Source organism: Scardinius erythrophthalmus (assembly GCF_964197995.2).
Source record: "Scardinius erythrophthalmus genome assembly, chromosome: 1".
NCBI classification, from domain to species: Eukaryota; Metazoa; Chordata; class Actinopteri; order Cypriniformes; family Leuciscidae; genus Scardinius; species Scardinius erythrophthalmus.
In genome coordinates, this window is record NC_138221.1 from 58,884,457 (window position 1) to 58,910,150 (window position 25,694).

The following is a 25,694-nucleotide window of genomic DNA, read 5'->3' on the forward strand; positions in this document are numbered from 1 at the left end:
TACAGTATAACATGTTTATTTAACCACAAGAAACAGCCATCACATCCCTTTGTCAGGGCAGCTCAGTTTCCTGAGAGACACAGCTTCAGAGAGACAGACCAGCCCAGGACAGCACGTGTGTAGCTAAACGACAAATGGACGAGTCATTGACGGGGTGGTGTGTTTGCAGGCTCAGAGCCTGTCAGAGTTCAGTCAGAGTTCACCATCCAGTCTCTTGTGGACCAAGTGGTCATTTTAAAGGCATTATTTGTTTTCTTCAAATTCCTTTAATCTTTTTTTATATATAAAAAACAAACAAAACAATGACTGACAGGTAACGACTGAAGAAGTAAAGAGCCAGCGCAGATATTCACTCCAGCACCACAGTGCCTCCTGCTGCTTCAAGTGCTGCTTTCAGCTTCTCTGCCTCGTCTTTAAACACGTTAACCCGGATCTCCTGAGGTAGGGACTCCACAAGCTTCTTAGCCTGTGATTGGGAGAGAAAAAACAGTAATGAAGGACATTACATCATGATCCAAGCCCTAAATCTCATTAATGGGTTGCAGAATCTAGTGAAATGCATTGCTGTCTGAAACCTTTTCACATATTAAAAACACACACCAGAGCCATGGACAAAGAATATTGACAGTGGCATGGATTCCGTATGCTGCTTCAGTATATGTAGATACGTTTCATAAGTTTTAAAGGCTTTCATTTGCAAAAATACATTCAATAAATGCGAAGTGTCAATATATGTAGCAATGACCCTTCTTCATAACCTTGCGATTGACTCTGTACGCGATTGCATACTGGATATCAGTTTCTGGGCCAAATCCTGACTGAAGGCAAATATAGTTTATAATAATAATAATAATAATTCGTTACATTTAAGTACTCTAAGTGCTTTTACATATGGAAGAGCAAATTGTCATATTGTTTATCACAATTTGTGGGCTTCTGCTTGTGCACTCGTCTTTTGAGGACTGACCGCAGGTTCTCTATGGGATTAAGATCCGGACAGTTGCCTGGACACGGATCCAAACTTTCAATGTAATGATCTCCAAGTCATTTCATCATCACTCTTTGCTCCTGGATCGCTAAAAGTCATTCATTGTCAAAAGCAACCAAATTTCAGAAACTTCCCCGGCTCAGGTTTTTACCCCATGTAATTTGGCTCCAAATCTCAGGTGAAAATTTTCATTTTGACCCCCTCTAGAAAACAGTGAATTACTCACTAAATATACACTCATGAAATGTAATATTTTGGCTTTCTTCTTCATTTATGCATTTCTTTCACCAGAAAAAAAATATCAAAATCTAAATTTTTAGCCGAGGACCTCTGGTTGAGTTGACAAGGAATGACCCAGTTGTTCTTGCGGGACGTTTTGATACCATTCTTTATTCCTGGCAGTGTTTTTGGGCAGAAGTGTGGCACGACACAGGACTCATGGTAGCGTTCACCTTTTCTTCTCCAGATGTCCCAAACAGTGGGAACGGGGCTTCTTCAGAGAGAATAACTTTGCACCAGTCTTCTGCTGTCCAATCCTTATACTTCCTGCAGAAGTTCAGGCTTCTTTGGTGCCCTTCTTGACACCAGGTCATTTTCCCAAAGTCTTGCACTCACACTAACCCTGCTGCCAATATTGAGCAGCTCTGCACTGGTGGCGACACGATTCCAGAGCCGACTCCTCAAGGGGAGGCAGTCCGGGACACTGTGGGACGTCCTGAAGCCTTCTTCACTGCAGTTGAACCACTCTCGATGAAGTTCTGGTGATCTGGTAAACGCTTCTTTCAGGTACAATATTCTTTGTGACTATTTCCTTGCATGTGAGGCCGTTTTGATGCAAAGTGATGATGGTTGCACTTCTTTTTTTGGGAGGTTACCATTGCTAACACAAGAACACAATGATTGGACGCACTTCCCTCGTTTTACAGCAATCGGTCTGCTCTTATAATCTAATCAAAATGACAGTGATATTACCTGACTAGTACTTGTTCACACTTTCCCATGTGCTAATATGAATAGTGAAATGATGTTAGCTGGTCATTTTGTACCGGGGCAAAAAACAGTGAAATTTGGGTTTTAGTGGTAATTTATTTATTTGGGCCAATTAAGCTTTTGCGAATGCATTCGATCACTCTGCACAATAATCTAGAAACAATGTGCATCAACACTCCAACAACTGAAGTAGCAAACTTTGGGAACAAAATTGGTCACTGCGAATACTTTTGACTAGACTGATGTGCGCCAATAAGAGACTTAAAGATATTAAATTTTTTCTGCCACAGTGGCCTATAAAAAAAACATTCCCATGTCATTCAACTGTGAGTTCATGTAAAAACACCGTACCTGTACAAGATTTATTCCCTCCATGCAGTTCTTCACTTCTTTAATCAGTTTGACTTTATCAGCCGCCTTTAGTTCTGTCAGTTTGACTGTAAAATGTGTTTTCTCTTTCTTTGCAGGTGCCGCGTCCTCCTCTACCGCCTGCAAATTCAGTTAAAACATTAGAGGGGGAAAAACTCACTAACAAAACTGTTACATGGCACTTTTTCCACAAGAAGGACAAAATATGATTTTAAACTCTTAAAATGGAGTTCCTTTTCAACAAATGGTCAGTAAAAATATGAGAGGTTTTCTCTTTTATACATTTTCTAAGAGGTTTAAACATTTGTGCAACCATTTTACCAAAAATTGGGATGCATCTAAATGCAGCTTAAAACCTTGATTTGTGCAAAAGCAGTAATGGTTAAGATTACATGAACACATAATTTACAAATAAGAAACAAAACCAAAAAAAAAAAAAAAAAAAGGGTAATAGGGAGTGAAATTTTAAAATATTAACAATTGCACAACAAATGTGGCACACAGCTAATCATTTTTTTCTGGGTATTACACTTATTTTTAATGACATTTAAAATCATAAAACAGAGAAAGTCAAAACCTCTGAAGATAAACCCCATTCTCCATGTTGTCATTTCATGCATTTAAAACTACCTTCTGTCCAGGCTAGGTTAATTTAATGTTAGATAATAGACCTTATTCACAGTAGCGCCATGTTTGATTTTTAATGGAAATGAAAGCGAGGCTGTGAGGGACAGACATGCCTCTCTTCAATGGGCTGTACTGTTAGTTAATGTGTTTTTGGATTGTTCTGCTCATGAAACACTGGAAAACATCTTTCCATGACATTTCAGTTGACAAAAAACTCCCGACAATATAAGCTGTGGAAAATTGTAAGTAATCAAGGAGCTTTATACAGCTTTTTACAGCGGATGCCATTGGAAACACGGCAAGTTTGCCACGGCAAACACTGGCATGGCGCTGCTCTGAATAAGGTCTATAGCTTATCAAAAAAACTGTATGCTACAGTTGACTCCACTCACACACAAAAAGAAAATATAAATTCGCAGGACATGGGAGTATATCTTTACCTCAGCTGCAGAAGGCATTGCTGCCATTGAGCCCATTGCCATCATTCCAACATCCTGAATGTTCAGTGTTTTCTGATGGGGACAAAAATACATATACGTCAGTGTTTTCAGCTTAAGAATAAGATTACAGCCGGGCAATCGAGTCAATATTCACAATGATTTTGCAGGTGATTTTAAATTCAGCAACATCATGAATATAGTGAAGAATTTTATTTGACAACTAAGTCTACAAAAGATGATGTCTCTAATAAAACTAATTTTGCAATTGCTTCTTGTCTCGCAATTATTAAAGAGTTAAAACTTTGATTCTTTTCTGTGAATCAGTTCAAACAGCCCATATACTTTACATTAAAAAAATACTTACTACAGAAATCACATATACTGCTGAATGTTCCGACAAGCATTTATGGTAAACTGAATTATACTTCAATGTAATTTATGTGGAAACGTGCCAGTATTTAAATATCTTTGTAATGACAACATTTCAATTCAGTTAAACTGAATAACCCTGTATAGTTAAAATTATAATCAAGTATATTACATTTGCTTTAGTATGTTATTCAACATATCAAAATAAGTGCATCTTTGAAACACGACAAAATATTATTACAAATAATGATTTAAAATGTACTTTTAATTAGACATTATTTACAATGTGCATTTTTAAAGGTTCAAGTATGTTAATGAACAGTCATGAAAGTGTGCTCTTTTTAAGTGCACTCAAGTGGCCTTTTTCATTAATATTATAATAATATCTACAAGAAAGTTTGTGAAAATAAAGTGCACATCCAGTACAATTAAGCGCACTACTTTTTGTATCATCACTGAAAAACGTTCACAGTATTCCCAGTTAAAATAAATGTAGGCAAACAATGTGTATTGTTGTGTGTCACGATATAAAAATATGACTGTGTATATGAATTAAAATGATTAAATATCACTTATCCTTCTGTTCATTTAGTGGGAAACATAATTTGGCTATTTTTAAATAGATTTCTACTGTATTTTATTTCACACACACACACACACACACACACACACACACACACACACACAGTGCGCTGTACCTTTAGTAACTCGTTGAGGTCGGACACTTCTATGAGCGTGAGGTTGGCGATGTCACTGACGAGCTGTTGGATTTTGGGCGAGTATTGCTTGGGTGCCCCATCCAGAGGAGGTGTTGTAATGGCACCAGACGCACTGACAGGACTGGTCTTGAGCGTTCGCAGGGCACACAGCGCTGTCGTCTGTAGCTTGTGTCTGTGAAACGTGTCCATTCACACAACAATCATGAGCGTATAAAGCAGCAACACCATATTGAGCATCTATTAGCAAAAAAATCAATGTGTGGCTGAGTTATTACTCCAAATAATGTCTTTACTAGTGATTAGCATGATTTTACCATTCAGAAGTTTGGGTCAATATTATTTTCAAAAGAAAGACATCATTTAACAAGCCTGCTTCATATTAATCTGTTCTTTTGAACTTTCAATTCAAAGAATCCTGAAAAAAAAAAAAATGTATCACGGTTTCCACTAAAATATTGCACAGCACAACTGTTTTTAACACTGATAATAATCAGAAATGTCTTTTGAGCATCAAATCATCAAATTATAATGATTTCTGAAGGATCATGTGACACTGAAGACTGGAGTAATGATGCTGAAAATCCAGCTCTGATCACAGGAATACATTACATTTTAAAATATATTAAAGGGTTAGTTCACCCAAAAATTAAAATTCTGTCAGTAATTACTCACCCTCATGTTGTTCCAACCGCGTAAGACCTTCGTTCATCTTCGGAACACAAATTAAGATATTTTTGATGAAATCTGAGCCATGTTTCACTCCTCCATAGGCTGCTAGGTGACCGAAACTTGCTGGCCCAGAAAAGTTATTAAAGAGATCGTTAATATAGTCCAAGTGACTCCAGTGGCTCAATCTTAAGTATATCAAGCGACGAGAATACTTTCTGTGCGCAAAAACAAATAAAAATAACGACTTTATTCCACTTTTCATTTCCTTCTCTCTGGGCCTCTAGTTGGTTCGCGTAGTCTTTTTGCGCACAATGCGTAGCGCGTCTGTGTTACACGTCACCACGTAGGCTCACTATTGGCCGACGCCGGTCATGTGTGTGTTGCGTGATGACGTGCAACACAGACGCGCAGCGCAAAAACACTACGAGGCCCAGAGAGAAGGAAATGAAAAGTGGAATAAAGTCGTTATTTTTGTTTGTTTTTGCGCACAAAAAGTATTCTCGTCGCATGATAAACTTAATGTAGTGCCACTGTAGTTACTTGGACTATATTAACGATGTTTTAATAACTATTCTGGGCCGGTGAGTTTCGGTCACACTGGAAGCCTATGGAGGAGTCAAAATTATGTCAGATTTCATCAAAAATATCTTAATTTGTGTTCCGAAGATGAACGAAAGACTTACATGGTTGGAACAACATGAGGGTGAGTAATTACTGACAGAATTTTCATTTTTGGGTGAACTAACCCTTTAAAGTAGAAAACAATTATTTTAAAATGTAATAATATTTGACAATATGACTGTTTTTACTGCATTTCTGATGCGCAAAAGAGACTCTTTCAGAAACTTTATGTAGGCTATATTATAGATAATACAGGCCTACATTTTTTACTACTATAAAGGATACACAATTTTGGTTTTCAAAAATTATTTTATGATTCAGTAAATATTGTATAATTGAAACTCAACATCTGTTTTCATTGAATTGCATTATAAATATACAGCGGGATCCAAAAGTCTGGGACAACTAGTGAAAATGTTTTGCATTTTTTATTACACAATATATTACCAGTGAGCAGTGAGCACAGCAATGATGACCATGATTTTTGAGGATCGAGAGCATCAATGAAAGAAAGTGTGGCATAAAACCCCTCAAGCGAAACCTCAGTAAGGTTTTGTATCTACTATTATTAATGGTTACTTAGCTTAAGGGTGCTAGTGTACCCACTGCTGACCTTTAGGACAGAGCAGTTCCCACGGTCAATGTCACATACATTTACTTGCATTTGACTACAGACCCAGTAACAGAACATAATAGAAAAAATATACATTTTACATCACAACTGTGTTTCAATCATTTCAAAACAGCTTCCAGCTGTAAATGAACAGACAAAGCCCAGATGTCCATGCTCTGCTCTCTCTATATCGGTTGAATGACCACTACTAGACATGCATAAGAGGAACTTGTACACTTGTGATTGATTAACAGAAGTCACGTGACCTTACACGTTGGGGTCATTCTTGTTTAGTTATCAGATGCAACATCAATGCAGTGCATGAATTAAACTACACTCCCTCACTTCTGACGGTCAGCGATGAATGCATCAGATCTGACGCAGAATAATAAAGATGCAGCTCATGCTAGCACATCACACAGTTATATTAATAAGATCTGTGTGTGTGTTTTATTGACAGCGATGCTTGTAGTATGTGTCAGTCCTCTGCCCTTGAGGGTTGCAGGGGGTTTAGTTGAGTCTCTGGATCTTACCGGTGTGTGTTTGCCGCGGCCCGCAGCGCGATCCGGACGCAGTGTCTGCTGCAATACATCATGACCCGATTCCGTGAACGACCGAACAGTGTGTGTGAGTGTGTGACTGAGACTGACTGACTGTCGGTCCTCCTCTAGCTGAAGCACATGGCGTCCTCCACCGGCGCTTCCTGACCTACCCACAATGCATTGCGACGGAGGGGTAAACTTTATTTAAAACCCTCCTTTCACAAAACCTTCATAAAGGGAGAGTTCAGCCAAAAATGACAATTCTGTCCTCATTTACTCACCCTCAAGTTGTTCTAAACCTGTATGCGTTTCTTTGTTTTGTTGAACAAGAGATATGTTGAAGAATGTTGGTTACCAAACTGTTTTTGGTCCGCATTGAGTTCCATAGTATTTTCTTTTCCTACTATGGAAGTCAATGGAGCAGCAGCTGTTTGGTAACTGACATTTTTCAAAATAAGAAACACAAACAGGTTTAGAACAATGTGAGTTAACGATGACAGAATTTTCGTTTTGGGGTGAACTATCCCTTTAATTAAATGACTTTAATGAATCTGTAAACAATGGGCAAGAAATATAAAATAAATAAATACCGTGATAAAAACCTACAGACGTGGGTTATTAATATCTCTCTAAATTGATGCATACACAAATTAGGGTAGATAAAGGTTTCTAAAACAAATCCTTGAAATAATAGCCTATTTATGCCACTCACAATTCGTATCTAATTTTATTTAATGTTAACTTTATTTACTGTTAACTATAAACCATAAATAAATATAATGATTGATTCATTGATTTGATTGGTTGAAAGTTAGCATAGACGCCATTTAGGGCTATGTGACAATTTCATCCACCAGATAATCAAGGAGGAGACATGTTAAAAAATGCATTAAAAAAAAAATAATAATATAATATTAAAATAAAAATTCAGAACTATTCTGCATGTAGGCTATGTCACACTAAGATGCTCGCTAAAAAAAAATATATATATATATATATATATATATATATATATATATATATATATATATATATATATATATATATATATATATATATATATATGACTGAGACTCAAATCCTTCCCATTATAAACTGACATTTTAAGTGAAACTTTTAATGATCTTGATCATTCTATTTGGACTAAGTTCTACGTTTAAGGAGCAAGAATGTGCAAAATATATGTGTACATGTAAAGTGCATATGTGTCAGTTTTTGTTTCAAGGAGCTCAGGCTATCTTGATGTGACCAAAATGTCCACCATGAATGCTTATATAAGTAAAATAAAAAAATTATTAATAACAAGAAACTATAGTTTTAAAGTACCAATTCATAGGCAAACATTCGGAAATCAAATTGAGATGGATTAACCTATAAAAACAAAGAATTAACTAATGATGGAATTTGATGGAATCTAGCTCAACAAAAAGGTTAGGCTATTTAAAGGTTGGCTATAAATGTTATTTGCATTCTCCGTTTATTTCCTTATTGTATAAATGTTGAGGCGTTTGGTTATACAGATCTTAAAGGGGAGGAGCAGACAGAAGCTTCTTACCCGTGTAATCTCCTGATCAATCTGCTGTCCACCACTGAGCTCTTCCACTGCTCCGACTGAACTACAGCACAGCGTGAGTATCAACAACATCTTTATCATGTGTCTCTGAGTTCTGTTCCTACAAATACAAGCTACAATGTTCTTAGTTTTACCAAAAAACAACGAAGGAACGATTTAATTAAAAGTGGCCAACAATTTTTAAATTCATGGAAATTAGCCTATATTTTGGCATGTCATGTGTAGGGCTATATGGAAAAGATGTGTCAAAAAATGACAGATAATGAATATCAAAGTGCGTAACTTGTCGAAATGCATCGATTAATTATAACACGTTTTATTTGTGACATTAAATAATGTGATTTCACGCATGTGAAAATATATCCATGTATTAGAAAACTAGGTTGTCACATAATGTCCCAATTTAGAGTAATCCACCTCTATCATTTTTATTTTATGGCATAATGTGTAGTAACTTAAAATACAGACTACAAAAAATGAGCAAATTCAAGCACTGCGGTCACTGTAATATTTCACTGTAGCAGTTGCTGGAATCTTAGCTACCTATGATAAATCGAGATTCAATGTTATAATGATATATTATTATTAGTAGTAGTATTTTTTCCATTACTTTAAAGTCAGCATGAAACGGAAATTGCTATAGTGTTTTCTTCCCTATTGTGACGTGTGAGTGAAACGGCTTCTCGGACAAGAACAAATGAAGGGCGGGGCTTGATATTGTCCATGGGGAATTGATTGGATGGTTGTGGTTTGCTATTGGTGGATCTCATGTGATTGACATGTTGCCCCGTCCTCACGTCAGTAAACACATCATCAGAGAAGAGAAGGTTATTTTGATTAAAGATTATGAGGACACATGAATTTAAAAAGAAATGTGCATGGGTAAATCATTTATAATAAAAATAAATAAATAAGAATCGGCCATTTTGATTTCATGATGACTTTAATCTTCATTTACAAATGAAAGCCTTATCAATGGTGCCAAACATCCCTTTGCGCCTTTGTGGTGATTTTGCAAACTGGTCTGTATTTATCGCCACAGCCTTGGGGCAATGGCGTCATTCTACCACCTATAAAAAATATGTTTAAGTATATTAAGTATATGTTTAATATTCCCTTCTGCTGCAGATCATGCTGCTCTCGCCGGCGGCCGAGCGGAGTCAGGACAGCTTGCTGTCGGTACTGTGGGAGATTCTGGAGGATCAGTCTCATCGTGAGCTGTTCGGCCTTGAGTTAGGATCCGGCACGGGCCAGCATGTGGTGCACTTCGCTCAAGAAATGCCCTTTGTCACATGGCAGCCGTCAGACATCAAGGAGGAATCCCGAAACAGGTACACGGGCTGCTGTCTCTGTTACTGTGCTATTATAAATGTCATAACTCTTATATACACTCGTAAAAATAAAGGTTCTTTATTGGCATTTATGGTTCCATGAATATTTCCATTCCACAAAAGGTTCTTTATAATGGAAGTCCCCCTGTAGTCAATAATTTCATCCCTTAAACCTCATCATAAAAATTACATATTTAAACTTTTTTTCCTCTGAAAAAATTCTTAATGCCTTAAAAGAGCTTGAACATAACTCTACACCCTTGCCTCGTTTAGTATACGTGGTTATATGGATATGGAAATTAGCCCCGCCTCCACTCACTCACTCCAGCTCAGAGATCCACTGGTTGACGATCACACGTTGACCTGATTGGTTACAAGGTAGTTTGTGACGTCAGAAACACCAGCGATTTCAAACCGTGTTTTTGAGACTGTCTTTGGTTCACTGCAGTTTTAAAGGAGAACTTGGTAACTTTTTTAACTTAATAAAACTGTCTAGAAATCATTTGTATGGTTAAACAACCTGTTCTGGTGATATTGGTGACTTTCCCCGCTCCCCCCAGCGTTCCCAGGCGGAAAACCAACCTTGCAACTTGGGGACTACCGTCCCGGCAAAATAGAAATTGGAAGTCTCGTGAGAAGCGAGAACGAGAACGAGCGCGAAACACGAATCGCTTTACGGCAATTCAACGTAAACACACACGCATGAATGATGTATTACCAGATTACCCACCTCGTTAGACAAAGCTCCACACGATTCAGTTGGCTTTCTCCGATCAAAACAAACGCACATGAGCAGCGGTAGAGATGGGGAGGAGGCCGCCGCAAGTTGTTTACGACCGTGTTGTGAAATATACGCCCCCCCACAGCTGTAGGGGGAGCTCGTGGGAAAAACATGCGACAACAAAAGGGAAAATCAGCGAAGAAGTGACTAGAGTTCGCTAGAGTTGCCGAGTTCTCCTTTAAGGAGAAAATATTCAGCAATGATGTTGACTTATGAATATACACATGGTTTGTCTTAAAGTGAACCACATAGACATTTAAACAACATTAAAAGCTGGATTTTCACCACAGGGGGACTTTAAAATGTTCCTCTGAGAAAAAAAATAGTTCACTGAAAGGTTTTTGAGGAACCAAAAATGTATTTCTATCTATGACACCACTGTGGAAATCCAGTTTTGGAGCCTTTATTTTCAAGTGTGTATTATGGAATGATCTGGGTTTTGAGCGTAACGTTACTCTGCTGCAGTATCAGAGCTTACATTGAGGCCACTAAAGTAAAAACAGCACTGGAGCCGGTGCATCTGGATGCCAGTGAACCCTGGGAGAAATGGGCAGGACTGCCACGAAGCTCCTGTGACATTATCATAGCGATCAACCTGCTCCAGTACAGCCCCTTCAGCACTGCAGAGGTATGATGACACACACATATACAGTACACACACTCATCTGCTTTTACACGGGTATAGCCTACATAATTCACAGCGCTGTCGTCATCTGTTTAGCTCGCCTCTGGCCCGCCTATATCAGATAACCCGATGTGATTGGTGCAGCTCAGATCGAGGGGCATATTTAATGAGCATCATTACTCGACCCCAGAGTAACTCGCTGAGCAAATTCAACTTGTGCTCTCGTGAGAACTCTGGATGCTGGTACATATTTTTGGGCTTTAATATTTGTATTGTGTGGTAACGGTTTAATAAAACGGTTCGATCGTGCCTAAAACAACCCCCTTCAGCCGTGACTTATTCACGATACAGCACAACCTCTCGTTCCTTATTGCTTAGGCTACGTCTTCTCAAACAAGTGTAGACTTTATGTTGTCCATGGGGAATTGATTGGATGGTTGTGGTTTGCTATTGGCTGATCTCATGTGAGTGACAGGTTGCCCCGGTAAACACGTCTTCAGAGAAGAATTGTTGCTTTTGTTTAAAGATTACGAGGCACATTCATTTAAAAAATAAATCAATATGTGGATAAATCATTCATAAATACTGCAATATTCCTTAAAAAAAAACAAGAACTGTCAAATTTGATTTCATGGTGACATTAATGTAATCCACAGGGTGTGTTTAAAGGATCTGGGCAGATACTGAAACAGAACGGCCTTCTAATGACTTACGGAGTGAGTTTATCTCATTTCTACATGTTGTCCAATTATGTTTGATAAACAACTTAGTTATAATCACTTTTAATACAAGACAAATCTCAGTATAAACATCATAACATTGTGTAATGAATGTCTCTCAGCCGTACGCGATCAATGGCACCATCACTCCCATCTGCAATGAACACCTGGACCAGACGTTACGCCAGATGTGGGTTTTCACACCCAGACTCCTTTTGCCTCTTTATTTCAAGATTCAGTAGCCTATTTAGCGAGGTATTAGATGAAATATGCAGACAGGTGTTTCAGGTGCACTGCTTACAAACCTTCCCCTGTTTTACACCTACTGTCATCAGGAATCCGGAGTGGGGTCTTCCAGACATCGACGTGCTCCGACAGCTGGCCTTCAGCAATGGGATGAGGATGGAACGAATGGTGAGGGACGCTCAATCTCATTTTTGAAGCCTTAAAGGGGTCGTATGATGCTTTTTAATGTTTTCCTTATCTTTTCTTTTGTAAAGTGTATGCTTGTACATGTATAAGATCTGCACAGTGACAAAGCTCATAGTCTACAAGAAAGGGACATTTTCCCGAATCTGAAAAACCAATGACTTTATTAATCGTTCATGTTTGCAATTGCTTCTGAAGCCTTGGAAGTTGAAGCTAACGATTATGGAGAGGGGAGTTACATTTCTGACAAACGCTTGATGTTTTTGGCCAATCGCAACACACTGGGTCTTCTGGCCAATCAGAACACTATGGGCTTTTCAGAAGGCGGGGCTTCCTAGAAATCAGAGTTTCAGACTATCTGGGAATAAAGGTGTTGCAAAAATGTACAGTATGTGAACATTAAAGCATGTTAACCTATTCTAGTACAAACAAGAAACCAAATAATGAACTGAACCTAAAGTCAAAAAGACGACGCCATTTTGATTTTGAACCATACAACAATTAAGCAAATTTCTCCAATAATTTTAATAATCATAATGCATTTGAATGTTTTTTTTTTTTTCTGTAATCCTCATTCTCAGTGATGGTTTTCTTTTATTATTCACATTGCAATATAATACTAACATAACATACACATTTTTTTTCATGTCGGTGTTAAACTGTAATGAGGATTTAGGGGTTGGAGGGTTTTATTTGCTAAATTATGATGAAAATAATGTCACAACACACTAAATCTTAAAGGGTAACTAAACCCTAAACCAACTTTTTTTAGTTAATGCTCTGTAAGATTGGGGCTTTATTAGTGCTGTTCACTGATTCAAGTAATTTTTTTGACATTTGTGTTTAAAGTGTTTTAATTTTACAAAATATGGTGTAAAAACGTCTGAGTGCTGTCCTCTTCAGGTTGAACAGTGGCTACTGCAGTTGAATTTTCCTATTGGAAGTTGTGGTACACTCTGATGTCAGAGGGTACCAGCTAACCACGCCCTTACCTACAGAGAGATACGTCTCAGATGCACGCCCCCTCTCCACTGGGCTCTGCCTACTTTTCCAGCATTTTTCAAATATTGCCAGTGGGTGGAGTCAAGCTCTGACCAGGGGTTTAGTTACCCTTTAATAGTCTTAAATACATGCTTCATTTTTTTTCATTCATACTTAAAGTCCCCCTTAAATCAAGCTTTTAATGTTGTTTATATGTCTGTGGTGGATCTCTGAGCTGGTGTGAGTGAGTGGAGGCGGGGAATATTTCCATATTCATAGAACCGCATGACTAAATGAGGCAAGGGTGTAGAGTTACGTTCAAACTATCTTAAGGCATGACAGATTTTTCTTTTTTTCCAAGGAAAAAACATTTAAATTTGTCATTTTGGTGATCAAAGATGAGTTTTAAGGGATGAAATTATTTACTACAGGGGGACTTTAAGCTAAATATAATTTCTCATCATGGTGATATTAGAAACATGAGAAGGGCGTTCTTGACAGGTGTCATGCGATTCACTGATTCCTGTTCCAGACGGAATATTAATAACCTGTCATTTGCTTAATTATTCAACAGATTGAGATGCCTGAGAGCAACAAATGCCTTGTCTTCAGAAGACTGTAGCAAATCCATTCATTCAGAAAACGGGATAAAACAGCCACTTCCCATCAGTGAACTCAGTTTCACATTATTTTCACATTCTAACAGTACTGTAAAACACACAAACCGGACAGATTTACATTGTTTTATTGTGCACATACTTTCAGAGACAAGAAAAGAAACATTTCCACTAATGTATGACCAATAAAAGAACAAGATATTTATTAAATATGATTTTAAAATTACTTTTTTAAGATGAGGCGGATCAGTATGGAACAAAGATGATATTAAATGGGTTACAGAAGTCACCGGTTGTGTGTGTTTGTTACAAACATGCACCGTTCAAATCATCCAAAAGCTGTCCATCTCTCTTCAAAACCATCCATAACCACTGTTAAAAATAGACTTCCTTTGTCTGCCATTGATGCTCAATTCTACACTGCGATTAATTGGTAATGAAACTGCGGCTTTTGAGATCGACTGATTCGTCTGGTTCTGAACCCCTGGCTGATCCACATCGAGCAAAGACGTCTGGCAAACTCACATGCAGTACTTGGAAACACCAGCCCGTTTATCTGGATCTATTCCATTGGTGATATGCAAATGGCAGTAAAGTTGACATCTCATTGGCTGTTAATTATATGACAGAAGCCAATGTGTGCACCATCTACCGCACGAATCATTAGCAAGGATTCCACAACACTGATCCTAAACTCAAGAGTTTCTGAAATATTTCTAGAACTGCAGACACAGAAACCAGCACGGGAGTGTCACATGATCTTTTTAGAGCAGAGCGGTGCTGGAAAATGGTGTGTGACGCCTCAGCGACCTCTGCTAAAGCCAGCAAGTCTCGAAATTTAAGAAAACAAATGGCTGTTACATATTCACTCATGCAAACACATTTTAAGAAAATATGAGACAAAGGATGGTTATGTCGTCTTTTTTTAAATCAAACCGTGTTTCTTTCTCTATAGTACGAATGACTAACTTCGCATAAGCTCGTTTTTATTAGGAAAAACTACATTTGAAAAAATCTAGAGAGGAAAGTTAGCTGTATGGTGAATCTCACAAACATGTCCAGATCACGGCTTTATGGAAGCTCACTTCTGCTACATGAGAAAAAATGAATCATGCTTTGGTAAATCATAATTATGACATTTAAAATTATGAGATACTAAATCATAATTATGAGATACAATTTTGATGTAAAAAGTCAAATTAAATTTGTCAATTAACTTTTTAACATTCTAATTACAACTTAACTCAATTATGATTCAAAATAAATGATTTTTAAAATGTGATCGAGAAATTGTCATAATTATGATAAAAAGTCTCAATTTATGTAAAAAGATTGTCACAATTATAACTTTTTAGCATCATAATTTCTAACCTAATTATGACCCATAATATTGAAATTTGAGATGATAGAGAAACTGAGATAAACTCTAAATTGCTAAATGCGTATAGTCATATTTACAATACGTTGTCTCATCATTTTGATTTTCAACATTTCAACAAAATTTTAACATTAAATTTGTGAATTTTAATCTCACAATTATGACTTAGTATCACATAATTAAAATTTTCATGTCATAATTATGATTTATCCAAAGCATGAGCATCTTATGTGGTGGAAATGGGCTTCCATAAACAATAAAGCAGCCTTTTTTAATTTAGGACCATTAAGAATTTTATGCATTATTTTCATGACAATTAAATACACCCCCAAATACCCCAAAAGGGCTTGGTTTTCTTTATGGGGAGGGGTTCTTTTGTTTTGGGTGTAAAATGTGACCCAGACATTGAGTTTTGTGAGATTCATCCAGCTGAGAGACAAAGGTTCCCCACCAGCTCTGTCTGTAGCCTCTCCTCCTCCATTTAAAGAGACAGGGAAGGGAGAGGGACTCAGACAGCCAGATGCTTTTACTGTATCTGTACACCTTCAACACTTGTGAAGCGAGAGCAGGTGGAGGATAATGACCCCAGAACCGGCAGGGTGCAGGAGGGTTGGATGTAGTGTGCTGGATCTGGTGGGTGAAGGCATATGATGAGCGATCAGTCGAATGAAATGAGCTGAGCCTCTGCACTGCCCGGAGGAGCCTGCGGGTGCTGCTGTTGGGACTGCTGCTGCGGACCACCAGGGGGAGCCATCTGTTCAAAAACATCAACAAACAGTTGAGTGTATACTGATCATTTTGGTACTGAAATGTTTTAAATGTGACAATATCAGCATTTCCCTCTAGCATTTTGAGCACTGTTGAATAGATTCTTAAACACCTCTGGTTGGCCATTGTGTTCACACACTCAACATATATGTCTCTGATTGGCTACAATGATCAACAATGACATCTTTACGCTCTTCACAGAGCGCTTACACAGATACACACGGGAGCGTTGGAAAGCAGGTGTCTATCAGCGGATCCCTAATATATTCACTGATAGACGGATCTGCTGATAGACACCTGCTTTCAAACGCGCCCATGTGTCTCTGTGAAGCGCTCGGTGAAGACAACATGTATTTGAAGCGTTGATCATTGTAGCCAATCAGATACATATGTTGAGCGTGTGAACGCAATGGCCAATCAGAGACATATGTTGAGCGTGTCTCTGAATGGCCAATCAGAGACATATATTTTGAGTGCGTGAACACAATGGCCAATCAGACATATATGTTGAGCGCATGAACTCAAAGGCCAATCAGAGACATATATGCTGAGCGTGTCTCTGGATGGCCAATCAGAGACATATATTTTGAGCGTGTGAATGCAGTGGCCAATCAGAGACATATGTTGAGTGTGTGATCGCAATGGCCAATCAGAGGTGTTTAAGAAATCCATTCAACAGCGCTCAAAATGCTAGAGGGAAATAATGGTATCATCACATTTTCAGTAAAAAAATTTCAGTAATGACTTTGACAACACTACCGTAAGGTATAACATGTCTAGGATGTGTAAAAAAATACACTGTCAAAATGTTAAGAGAGTAGTATGCGAGTATGCTATTCCACACAACGAAATATTTATCCATAAAACTTCTGACCTGCTGGTACATAGGCTGCTGCCCAGGCATGTAGGGCTGTTGGGGGGGCATGTTGGGGTCTTGTCCTGGAAGAGCGTTCATCATATTCTGCAACAGAATGCAACAGCAATCAAACTTTACATCCTGTATGGTTTATGAGAAGGACATGAGATCTGAGACATACAGGTTTAATGCAAGCCACGAATGTGCTCTGATATAGTAAAGCATACCTGCATGTTGTATGGCTGGTAGCCCATGTAGGCAATACCATTGGTGGGGGGAGCCTGGGACATAGGGGGCAAACTCTGAGCTTGGGACACCACGTTCTAGAGAAACAACATGAAAACATTCATGCCCAACATTAAACATTGTGTTTTGTTAGGGCTGGGAATAGACATACTTTTCATAACTCGATTTCGATTAAGCTTGCAATTCCATTCAATTCTGATATTGATTCAATTCAATTCTTTATCAATTCATTTGGATATACAGTATATATCAGGTACAGTACGTCAAAAATATCTTTCAACTAACACCGTTAACTATATGGGGAACGCCGTGTCAGTTGGTACATTACTATAATATTTAGAGGTTAAAATAACAACGGACATGAATACATTTAAATTACACAAGGCAGTTTTTAAAATAAAGTTGTGATAATAATCTTTTAATGACATAAATGTTTCTACACCAATTAGTTTTTGAAATAAACATTTAAACATGTTTATCACCGATTTATTCAAACTTACATTTAATATTGAAGAACAGCTTACGTAAAAATATGACAAAATGCATTTATTTATAAAAACGCTCTTCTCTAGAGGTCATTTTTCCAGCTAACTATCTAGTTTATGGACAGTGAATGGCTTTTCTGAGGTAAATGTAACATTACGTGACTTTACAAGTGGTTTTATCTTTCTGTAAACACTCATTGAACAATTGCATGTGACATGATACATTTCAGTAAGTTGTACTGTATCTTTCAATATACCTTCTGACGTTCATTCATTCATGTTTATTTTGTACTGTAACAATAGCCGCTTTCCGACCGGAGGAACCTTTTCACAGTTTCTAGAACTATTGACTAAAGTACCCGGATGTTCCTGCGGTGCGAACACGCCGACTAGGAACGATTTTAGTTCTAGGAACTCCATTTGTAGGAACTAATTTAGGTCCTACTTCAGAGTAGGGTCTAAACCAGCACTATAGGAACTATCCGTGACGTTAGTGTACGCTGATTGACCGAACGCATGTGGAACACCAGCACCCGCCATTTTTAAAACAGCTATAATGTAAACACAAAGATTATAGCCTATATATTTACTCCATAAACTAACTATACAAACATGGAAAACAGTGATAGATGGGTCTCTAAACCTTTATGCTGAAGAGAAAATCCAACGCAACTTTGAGGGGGCCAAGCCAAACATGATTATGTAGGCTAATAACCTTTTTTCATATACTGTCTACTTTCTATAACAGTTCTATCTAATAACATGTTAAACAGTACTGTTAGACAGATCACTAACTAATAAACACAGAGAATGCGAGCATTGTTTGCTCTGGCGTTCTCAGCGCCGCCAAAATAAAGGTCTGTTGCGCCGTCAAAATAAAAGTCACCGTGCTTGCGTCACTCCCTTACCCCTCCTACCAGTTCCTATGGCCACTTGGCCAGTGCGAACGCAAACAGCAAAACCGAGTTTGGGGGAGAGCAGTTCTTAGAACTGTTTAGAAGTGGACAGTTCCTAGAACTAAGTTCCTAGAACTACTTGGTCGGAAAGCGGCTAATACTAAAGCAGAAGAGATGATCAGCTCACGTGGTGCTTGAACTGAGATGCCACAGCGATCACATTAAGAGCGCCAAAACAGCACTTATTGTTTGAATTTCCAAATAAAATTCATATTAATTGAAAACTATGACTGTTTCATTTCAAAAGTGACAAACCACAAAACGTATTTGGATGGGGTGTGCGTTACAAATAGTGTTTAGTAAAGTTTTGTTCACACATCAACTGTAAACAACAGAATAAAAGATTGATAATTGGCATTTAAGAATCAATATCAGTTCACTGAAGTGAGAATCGTATAAAATCAGTGTTTTTAACCCCATATTAGGTAAATGTAAGGCTTTGATTCTGAATGGGATGTCCTGACCTGGTAGCCCTGCGTGGGTGTGGGCTGGTAGTTAGTGTAGGCAGGGGTGGTTGTGGGAGGGGCTTGTCCAGGGGCGACTGGCTGTCCGCTGGTGCCAGCAGGCTGATACATGTAAGCGTTCACCATGTTGGGATCTAAAAAACAGTGGGTAGAGAATCTATTAATAAATTTGAAAAAATAATTGTACCACATTAGAAGCTTATCTAGTTGAATCATTAACAAAAGGTAGAGGATGTTTGGGTGACCTGCAGGCATGGCCTGGTACGGGCCACCAGCAGACGTCTGTCCGGGCTGGTTCATGTAGACTCCATGCATGGGCGACCCCTCCACTGAACCAGCAGGACTGAACGTGCCTGGATAACTGGGAGGGCCAGCGGGGGGATACCCCACCCCTCCGGCAACGTTAGGAGGCAGCGACTGCATCTGCAAACAGAACATTACAAACAAGGCTACAACAACTAATCGATAAATCAGTGAGGATCACAATGATCACCTAAGAATCTGATTATGAATTAATTGTGTCTGTGCATTTTAAGTCAAGTGATTATTTCCATTTCGCAGAAAGGATTGTCCTGACAGCAAACGGGTCTCCGTTAAACTTTAAAGACTGAAGCAGGGGTGACAGAGCACTAGCTCCGATATTTTCTAAAATACTCATTGGAGGTTAAATGCAGGTTTATAATTCTACATGTAATACACACAACTGTACTTTTACGAAAGCTGCAATTGTAAAGGGACTTTTGTAATAGGGTATAAAATGTAATAATTGCTATGTTCAGATGAGTGAATGTTTGCATTCCTCCTACAAGTTACCATTAGTGCTTTTGTTTTGATTTATCATCATTTTTAATTTAGTGATTTTAACTTAATATTATAAACACTTATAAGAGGCTTACCGTAGTGAATCAGGGCAAGACAAAAACAAATTTTGAAACTAAGGATTGGTGTATATTGACCCATTATTATTTTACTTTTTACAAGACATTTCAAAATATATCTATTATTAGAGATATTAAATTGTCAAAAATGTCAAAATATACTGCTTTTAAAGGGTTACTTCAGGATTTAGCATTAAGCTTTGTATTAGTAGAAAACCTGTAGTATTTTCGAATTACCATGCTTTCCCCCCTCATATCCCCCTGAGAGGAGAGATTTATGTATTTTTTGTCTGGAAAAAATCCTCCGATGACGCAAAAATCGTCATTTTGCGTCATCGGAGGATTTTCTGTCCAGAGGCTAAAGACTACAGCCAGTAGATGGCGTTGTTCCGCATGTTTTCAACCCGCCCATACAGGGTGGGATCTCACTCACAGAATGTACACAGTATCAGCCGTCTTTCTTTGGAAGCTAAGCTAGCATGCTCTTGTTCTGTGGAGAAAGCTGAATAATAGGAGAAAGCTGAGTAAGTAGGGGTTACCATCTTCCTTTTCCCGGACTTGTCCGGCGGGCGAGACTGTTAAAAATGTCCGGGATTCGGCTTTTGCGTTCTGCGGTCGCCATTCATTGTTTACATGCACACCTCTCGTTTCAATCTAACTGAATTAATTCCGATCGGTGAATCTGACTGTAGTGTTTACATGAACGCTAAACAAGTGATTGGTTGGTTGATGTGCGTTTTAACATTGCTAAGAAAATTCCCGCTCCTCCGTGAGAGATGCGAGACCCGGCGCGTCTCAGTAATGAAGCCACCGGCCTCGCGCCGTTCTCCCGCGGCCGTCAGCCTCGTCCTGCTCGCCACAGTAAACATGATGAATGGCGACTGTAGAACGCAAAAGCCGAATCCCGGACATTTTGGGTCTCTAAATCCCTGGCAAACTCATCACTTACTTAGGCTAGCCTTGTTGTTTTCAACTGTGCTCTCTAACCGGTAGGCGTGGCCTCCTAAGGCAGCGAAGCAAGTGCATTCTGGGAGTTGTTGTCTTTCATCCACATAAGCCAAAAATACATTTTCTGGCTTTTCTCAGTCTAGAAAGCTCCAAATTCAAAAATTTCTCCACATTTCTTCTACTTAAATGACCTATTTTAAATACACATTCATCTTCCCAGAGGTGAAGTATCCCTTTAATATTGGCCAGCTCTTCAAGCAACTCAAATTCAATCCTCAGTAAGAGCAAACTTTCAGATATCTACAAAGATATACAAATTATGCATTTACTTGTTAACTTATATTATATCATGACTGATTAATTCCTCTGCACACTACGGCAGGCTGACTGTGTCAAAAGTGTGGACGCAGCAGTGCGCACCTGTGAGTAAGGCAGAGAGAAGGCAGGCATCTGTGCTCTCATCTGAATGGTGTGTTTCTGCTGCTCCAGGCGCATCTGTCTCTCCTTCTCTTGCTCCTGCAGGCGCTGAATCGCCAGCTGCCTTTGCATCTCCAGATACTCCTGCAGCAACCAATCGCAGTCAGTTTCCCGCCTCGTCAGGTGATTCAACGGTGATCAGAAAAGCAACTTGCCTGTTTCTTCTGCCTCATGATCTCCAGTTTCTGGGCGAGCTGGATTTGTCTCTGTCTCTCAGCCTCCTCGGCAGCCCGTCGCAGCTTCTCCCGGTGCTCCTCTCGCAGAGCGTTCAGTGCCGCCCGCGCATCACGCACCTGCGCCAGCTTGTCCTGAAGACCCTCATAGTACACTGACAGAGAGAGAGAAGACAACATTCAGCATCTCAAGACCTTAGAATTCTATGGAAGCTTGTTTCCGCCACAAAATAAAAAAAATAAAAGATAATTGCGACTTTTTATCTCACAATTGCGAGTTTACATCTCGCAATTCTGACTTTATTTCTCAGAATTGCGAGATATAAAGTCAGAATTGCGTGAAATAAAGTCAGAATTGCGTGAAATAAAGTCAGAATTCGGAGAAATAAAGTCAGAATTGCGAGATATAAAGTCAGAATTCTGAGATATAAAGTCAGAATTGCGTCTTATAAAGTCAGAATTCTGACTTTTTTTCTCGCAATTGCGACTTTATATCACGCAATTCTGACTTTATATCTCAGAATTCTGACTTTATATCACGCAATTCTGACTTTATAACACATAATTGCGAGTTTATATCTCGCAATTCTGACATCTTTTCTCAGAATTGTGAGATATAAAGTCCAATTCTAAGGGGAAAAAAAAGACGGACTTTTTTTTTTTTTTTTACCTCAGAATAGTTTATATCTCAGAATTCTGACTTTATAACACGCAATTGCGAATTTATATCATGCAATTCTGACTTTATATCTCCCAATTGCGTGATATAAAGTCAGAATTCTGAGATATAAAGTCAGAATTGCGTGATATAAAGTCAGAATTCTGAGATATAAAGTCAGAATTGCGTGATATAAAGTCGCAATTGCGAGAAAAAAAGTCAGAATTCTGACTTTATAACACGCAATTGTGACTTTATTTCACGCAATTCTGACTTTATATCTCGCAATTCTGACTTTATATCTCAGAATTCTGACTTTATAACACGCAATTGCGACTTTAAAACACACAATTCTGACTTTATATCTCGCAATTCGAAATAAAGTCAGAATTGCGAGATGTAAACTCGCAATTGTGAGATAAAAAGTCGCAATTATCTTTTATTTTTTTTTATTTTGTGGCGGAAACAAGCTTCCATAGAATTCACCCTGAGACGATTCTTTAAAATCACCAAACCACCAAGCTACAATACACTAGTAAAAGCTCATTTTGTGTCATTTTGAAAAAGATATCTACAGTGCAAGTTTCTAACAAAAAAAACAGCTTGAAGATATAATAATAAAACATTTGTTTTGATCATTACTTAAATGGTTTAATTTTCAAATTTATTTCTAATTATTTTAGTAAATATGTAAAATATTTAAATATTCCATATAATTAGTTGACATCAGTTAGTGCATTATGTATCATGGATACTGACAACTAAAAAAAACAATTAGTTAATTGTAATCTAAAAAAGGAGTTCATTTAAAACCTTTTTAAAGTAATGTTTATCAATGAACCCACCTACCAACCAAACAAATAAAATACCTATTAGTGTTGTCACAATACTGGAATTTCCAACTTCGAAAAGATATCTTGAAAAATATTGATATTCGATACCATTTTTTATACCATGGGGAAAGCTGCCATATATACTGCCATACAAATAATTTGTTATTATCCCATAATTTTTTGATAATTTGGGTAATTTTTGTTGTAATAGCTTACACACAGCACAGGGAGGCTTTATTTGAGTCATTGAACTACATTTACAAAACAAAACAAAAAGATCCAACATACTGTTACACAGCATGTGTTTTCTCTCAACTATTTATGTTCCAAAACTATGTTCACCTCAATATTTGGCAAGATGGGCATTTTGGCATAATTTTGTATGTATTAGACCATTTAAGCGCAATAAGCCACGCAAGAACCACTTTGGCTCTAGCGAGCTGTTTGAGAGGCAGCTTTATGTGCGCGACACCTACATCTTATACATCAGTGGTGCGTATGCTTTCGGTGTGTGAGCGAAACCTGAGGGAATGACTAAAATCATGCGCAATACAAGCACTATTAGTGCTGGGCGGTTTACCGGTTCATACCGAATACCGGTGTTTATTTTTGTTACGATATGAATTTTTAATATACCGCAATACCGGTGTATGTCGCTTTAATCGGAACGCGGCGCAGCGCGACACAGTCTCACCCCTCATTTACAACACACGTCTGCGGCGCATTACAGCTGCGACAAGGTTTTATTCCGTCCTCCACGCGGTGCGTCAAAATAGACTAGGCGCCTATATTTAGCGAAGCGGCGCGGAGAGCCGCTTCTGGGAAGCTTCGATCTGAAACACAAGCATTGACTAGAATGGGCACGAGACGTGTGGGGGTGAGAGTGTCTTTTTTCTCGCGGCGCGCGTGTTTTTATACTGTATTAACGTATCTGAAGTGAACTGACGGTCTTTAGAAAAGTTTCTTTGTTATTACGATTGAATCTTTCTTTATCTTTCCTGATAAAGCAGTGTTTATGAGCGTTGCTGCTTTGTGTACAGCCGTTACCGGGGAAACCACTGTTTCTGCCGCTTCTAAAGCGCGTCCTGCTGGCACCTCTTTGTAAACAGCCTTGCAAACCTGTATTATTAATATTAGTGTGGATTTTTTCTATAATAGTCACTCATGACAATAAAATAGGGCATTATAAGTAAATCTACTGCAGTATTTCCTCTCTCACTCAGTAGAAAATGTGGTTAACACCCATCATGCTTGAAAAAAAAAAAAAAAAAACGGTAAAAACCGTGAAACCGGTATAATTTAGAAAAAAACCGTGATGTTGATTTTTGGTCAAACCGCCCAGCACTAAGCACTATTCAACCAGAGTGAATGAGACGAGTGAGTGAGAGGAGGTGGTGTGTGTTAATTTGCCGTCGGAGAGAAGAGAGAGTGAGAAAGCACAGCTGGTATCGGTATGTCGAAACTGCAGAAAAGGAGTATTGGAACTGCTTGAGATATTTCAGTCTCGATACGTATCAAAATATCGACACTACTACCTACCTACTTAACTAACTACTTAACTACTTACCTACCAACCAACCTATCTAAATATTGTGTTGATCCAAATGATTGTCCCATTTTACAAAATGTAAATTGAATTTAACAGTAAAAAATCAAATATGGAGTTGTTTACTTATTGACGTTTTCGGTGCGCAGGCAAAAGACCTCACTAACTGCTTATGAAACCATATTTAGATTATTTTCATTCTCAATAATTAACGGTATTATTGAATAGTAAATGCAGCCTTGGACCAGATCACGTGTTTTGGAGGCCAATTTGCACCTATATTTAGTACTGTTGATACCAGGTGGAAACGGGCCTGAAGCGCTAATACGCGCACATAACTCACTTCTCTTTTCATCCAGCTGGTTGAGTATTTCCAGCAGCTGTGGGTGCATGTTGTTGATGGACTGGAAGAGAGAGAGCACGGAGCTGTCATTGGTGATGCTGCGGCCACGCATGTGGTTGCTCTTCATGCGATTAAGGAAAGTGGTGACGGCATTCTGCAAGGCCTTCAGGAACTGCTCATGGTTCTCCTCAGATTCTCCATTCTGATACTGCTGCTGAAGAAGCAGACACAAGACATTCAGCGGAGAACATGAGTAATGTTAAACAGTGACTATTCGTTTTAGAGCGCCAAGTACCTCCACTATGTTGATGGGTTGGACTGGAGCGTGGCTTTCCACTGGTTGGCTGATTGGCACGGGCTCAGCCAATGAAACAGGAGCAGGAGCGGAGGGGGTGGGACTCTTGCGAACCTCTTCCTGTTTCTTCTCCCAGTAAGTTCTGTTCAGGTAACGGGCCAGCTGAAAATAATATGTTACAATATTACTGTATTTTAGAGTATGGAAGCTTGTTTCCGCCATGGAATAAAACAATTTAAAAGATAACTGCGATTTCTTTCTTTTTTTCGCAATTCTGACGACTTTTCTCAGAATTGTGAAATATAAACTTGCAGTTGCGAGTTATAAAGTCCAATTGTAAGGAAAAAAGACTTGCAACTTTTTATCTCAAAATCCTGACATTTTCTT

General features: G+C 38.4%; 3 protein-coding genes across 12 annotated transcripts in view; 1 reads left to right on the forward strand and 2 right to left on the reverse strand.

Annotated features, from left to right (window-relative positions):
- Positions 1-7,129, reverse strand: mrpl12 (mitochondrial ribosomal protein L12). Its single transcript, XM_081387230.1, has 5 exons — positions 6,939-7,129; positions 4,482-4,674; positions 3,415-3,486; positions 2,330-2,467; positions 1-466 (listed from the first exon to the last, which is right to left on the reverse strand). The coding sequence occupies exons 1-5, from the start codon at positions 6,998-7,000 to the stop codon at positions 350-352; spliced, it is 582 nt and encodes a 193-aa protein (XP_081243356.1). The 5' UTR covers positions 7,001-7,129; the 3' UTR covers positions 1-349.
- LOC308703576 (methyltransferase-like 26 B) lies at positions 5,554-14,284 on the forward strand. The gene is made up of 8 exons (XM_081387214.1): positions 5,554-5,874; positions 8,468-8,575; positions 9,649-9,851; positions 11,098-11,260; positions 11,914-11,973; positions 12,099-12,166; positions 12,312-12,390; positions 13,961-14,284. Exons 3-8 carry the CDS (start codon positions 9,652-9,654, stop codon positions 14,006-14,008), a joined length of 618 nt encoding a protein of 205 aa, XP_081243340.1. The 5' UTR covers positions 5,554-5,874; positions 8,468-8,575; positions 9,649-9,651; the 3' UTR covers positions 14,009-14,284.
- hgs (hepatocyte growth factor-regulated tyrosine kinase substrate) overlaps positions 14,116-25,694 on the reverse strand; it is a 25,073-nt gene continuing 13,494 nt past the window's right edge. For all 10 annotated transcript variants that reach the window (XM_081387134.1, XM_081387131.1, XM_081387129.1 and 7 more), the window contains 9 exons: positions 25,308-25,469; positions 25,013-25,226; positions 21,615-21,787; positions 21,403-21,543; positions 19,402-19,579; positions 19,157-19,290; positions 17,233-17,328; positions 17,024-17,110; positions 14,116-16,135 (listed from right to left, as the gene is read on the reverse strand). In XM_081387134.1, coding sequence (XP_081243260.1) covers positions 16,040-16,135; positions 17,024-17,110; positions 17,233-17,328; positions 19,157-19,290; positions 19,402-19,579; positions 21,403-21,543; positions 21,615-21,787; positions 25,013-25,226; positions 25,308-25,469 — 1,281 coding nt within the window. In that variant the 3' untranslated portion in view covers positions 14,116-16,039. The remainder of the gene's footprint in view (positions 16,136-17,023; positions 17,111-17,232; positions 17,329-19,156; positions 19,291-19,401; positions 19,580-21,402; positions 21,544-21,614; positions 21,788-25,012; positions 25,227-25,307; positions 25,470-25,694) is intronic.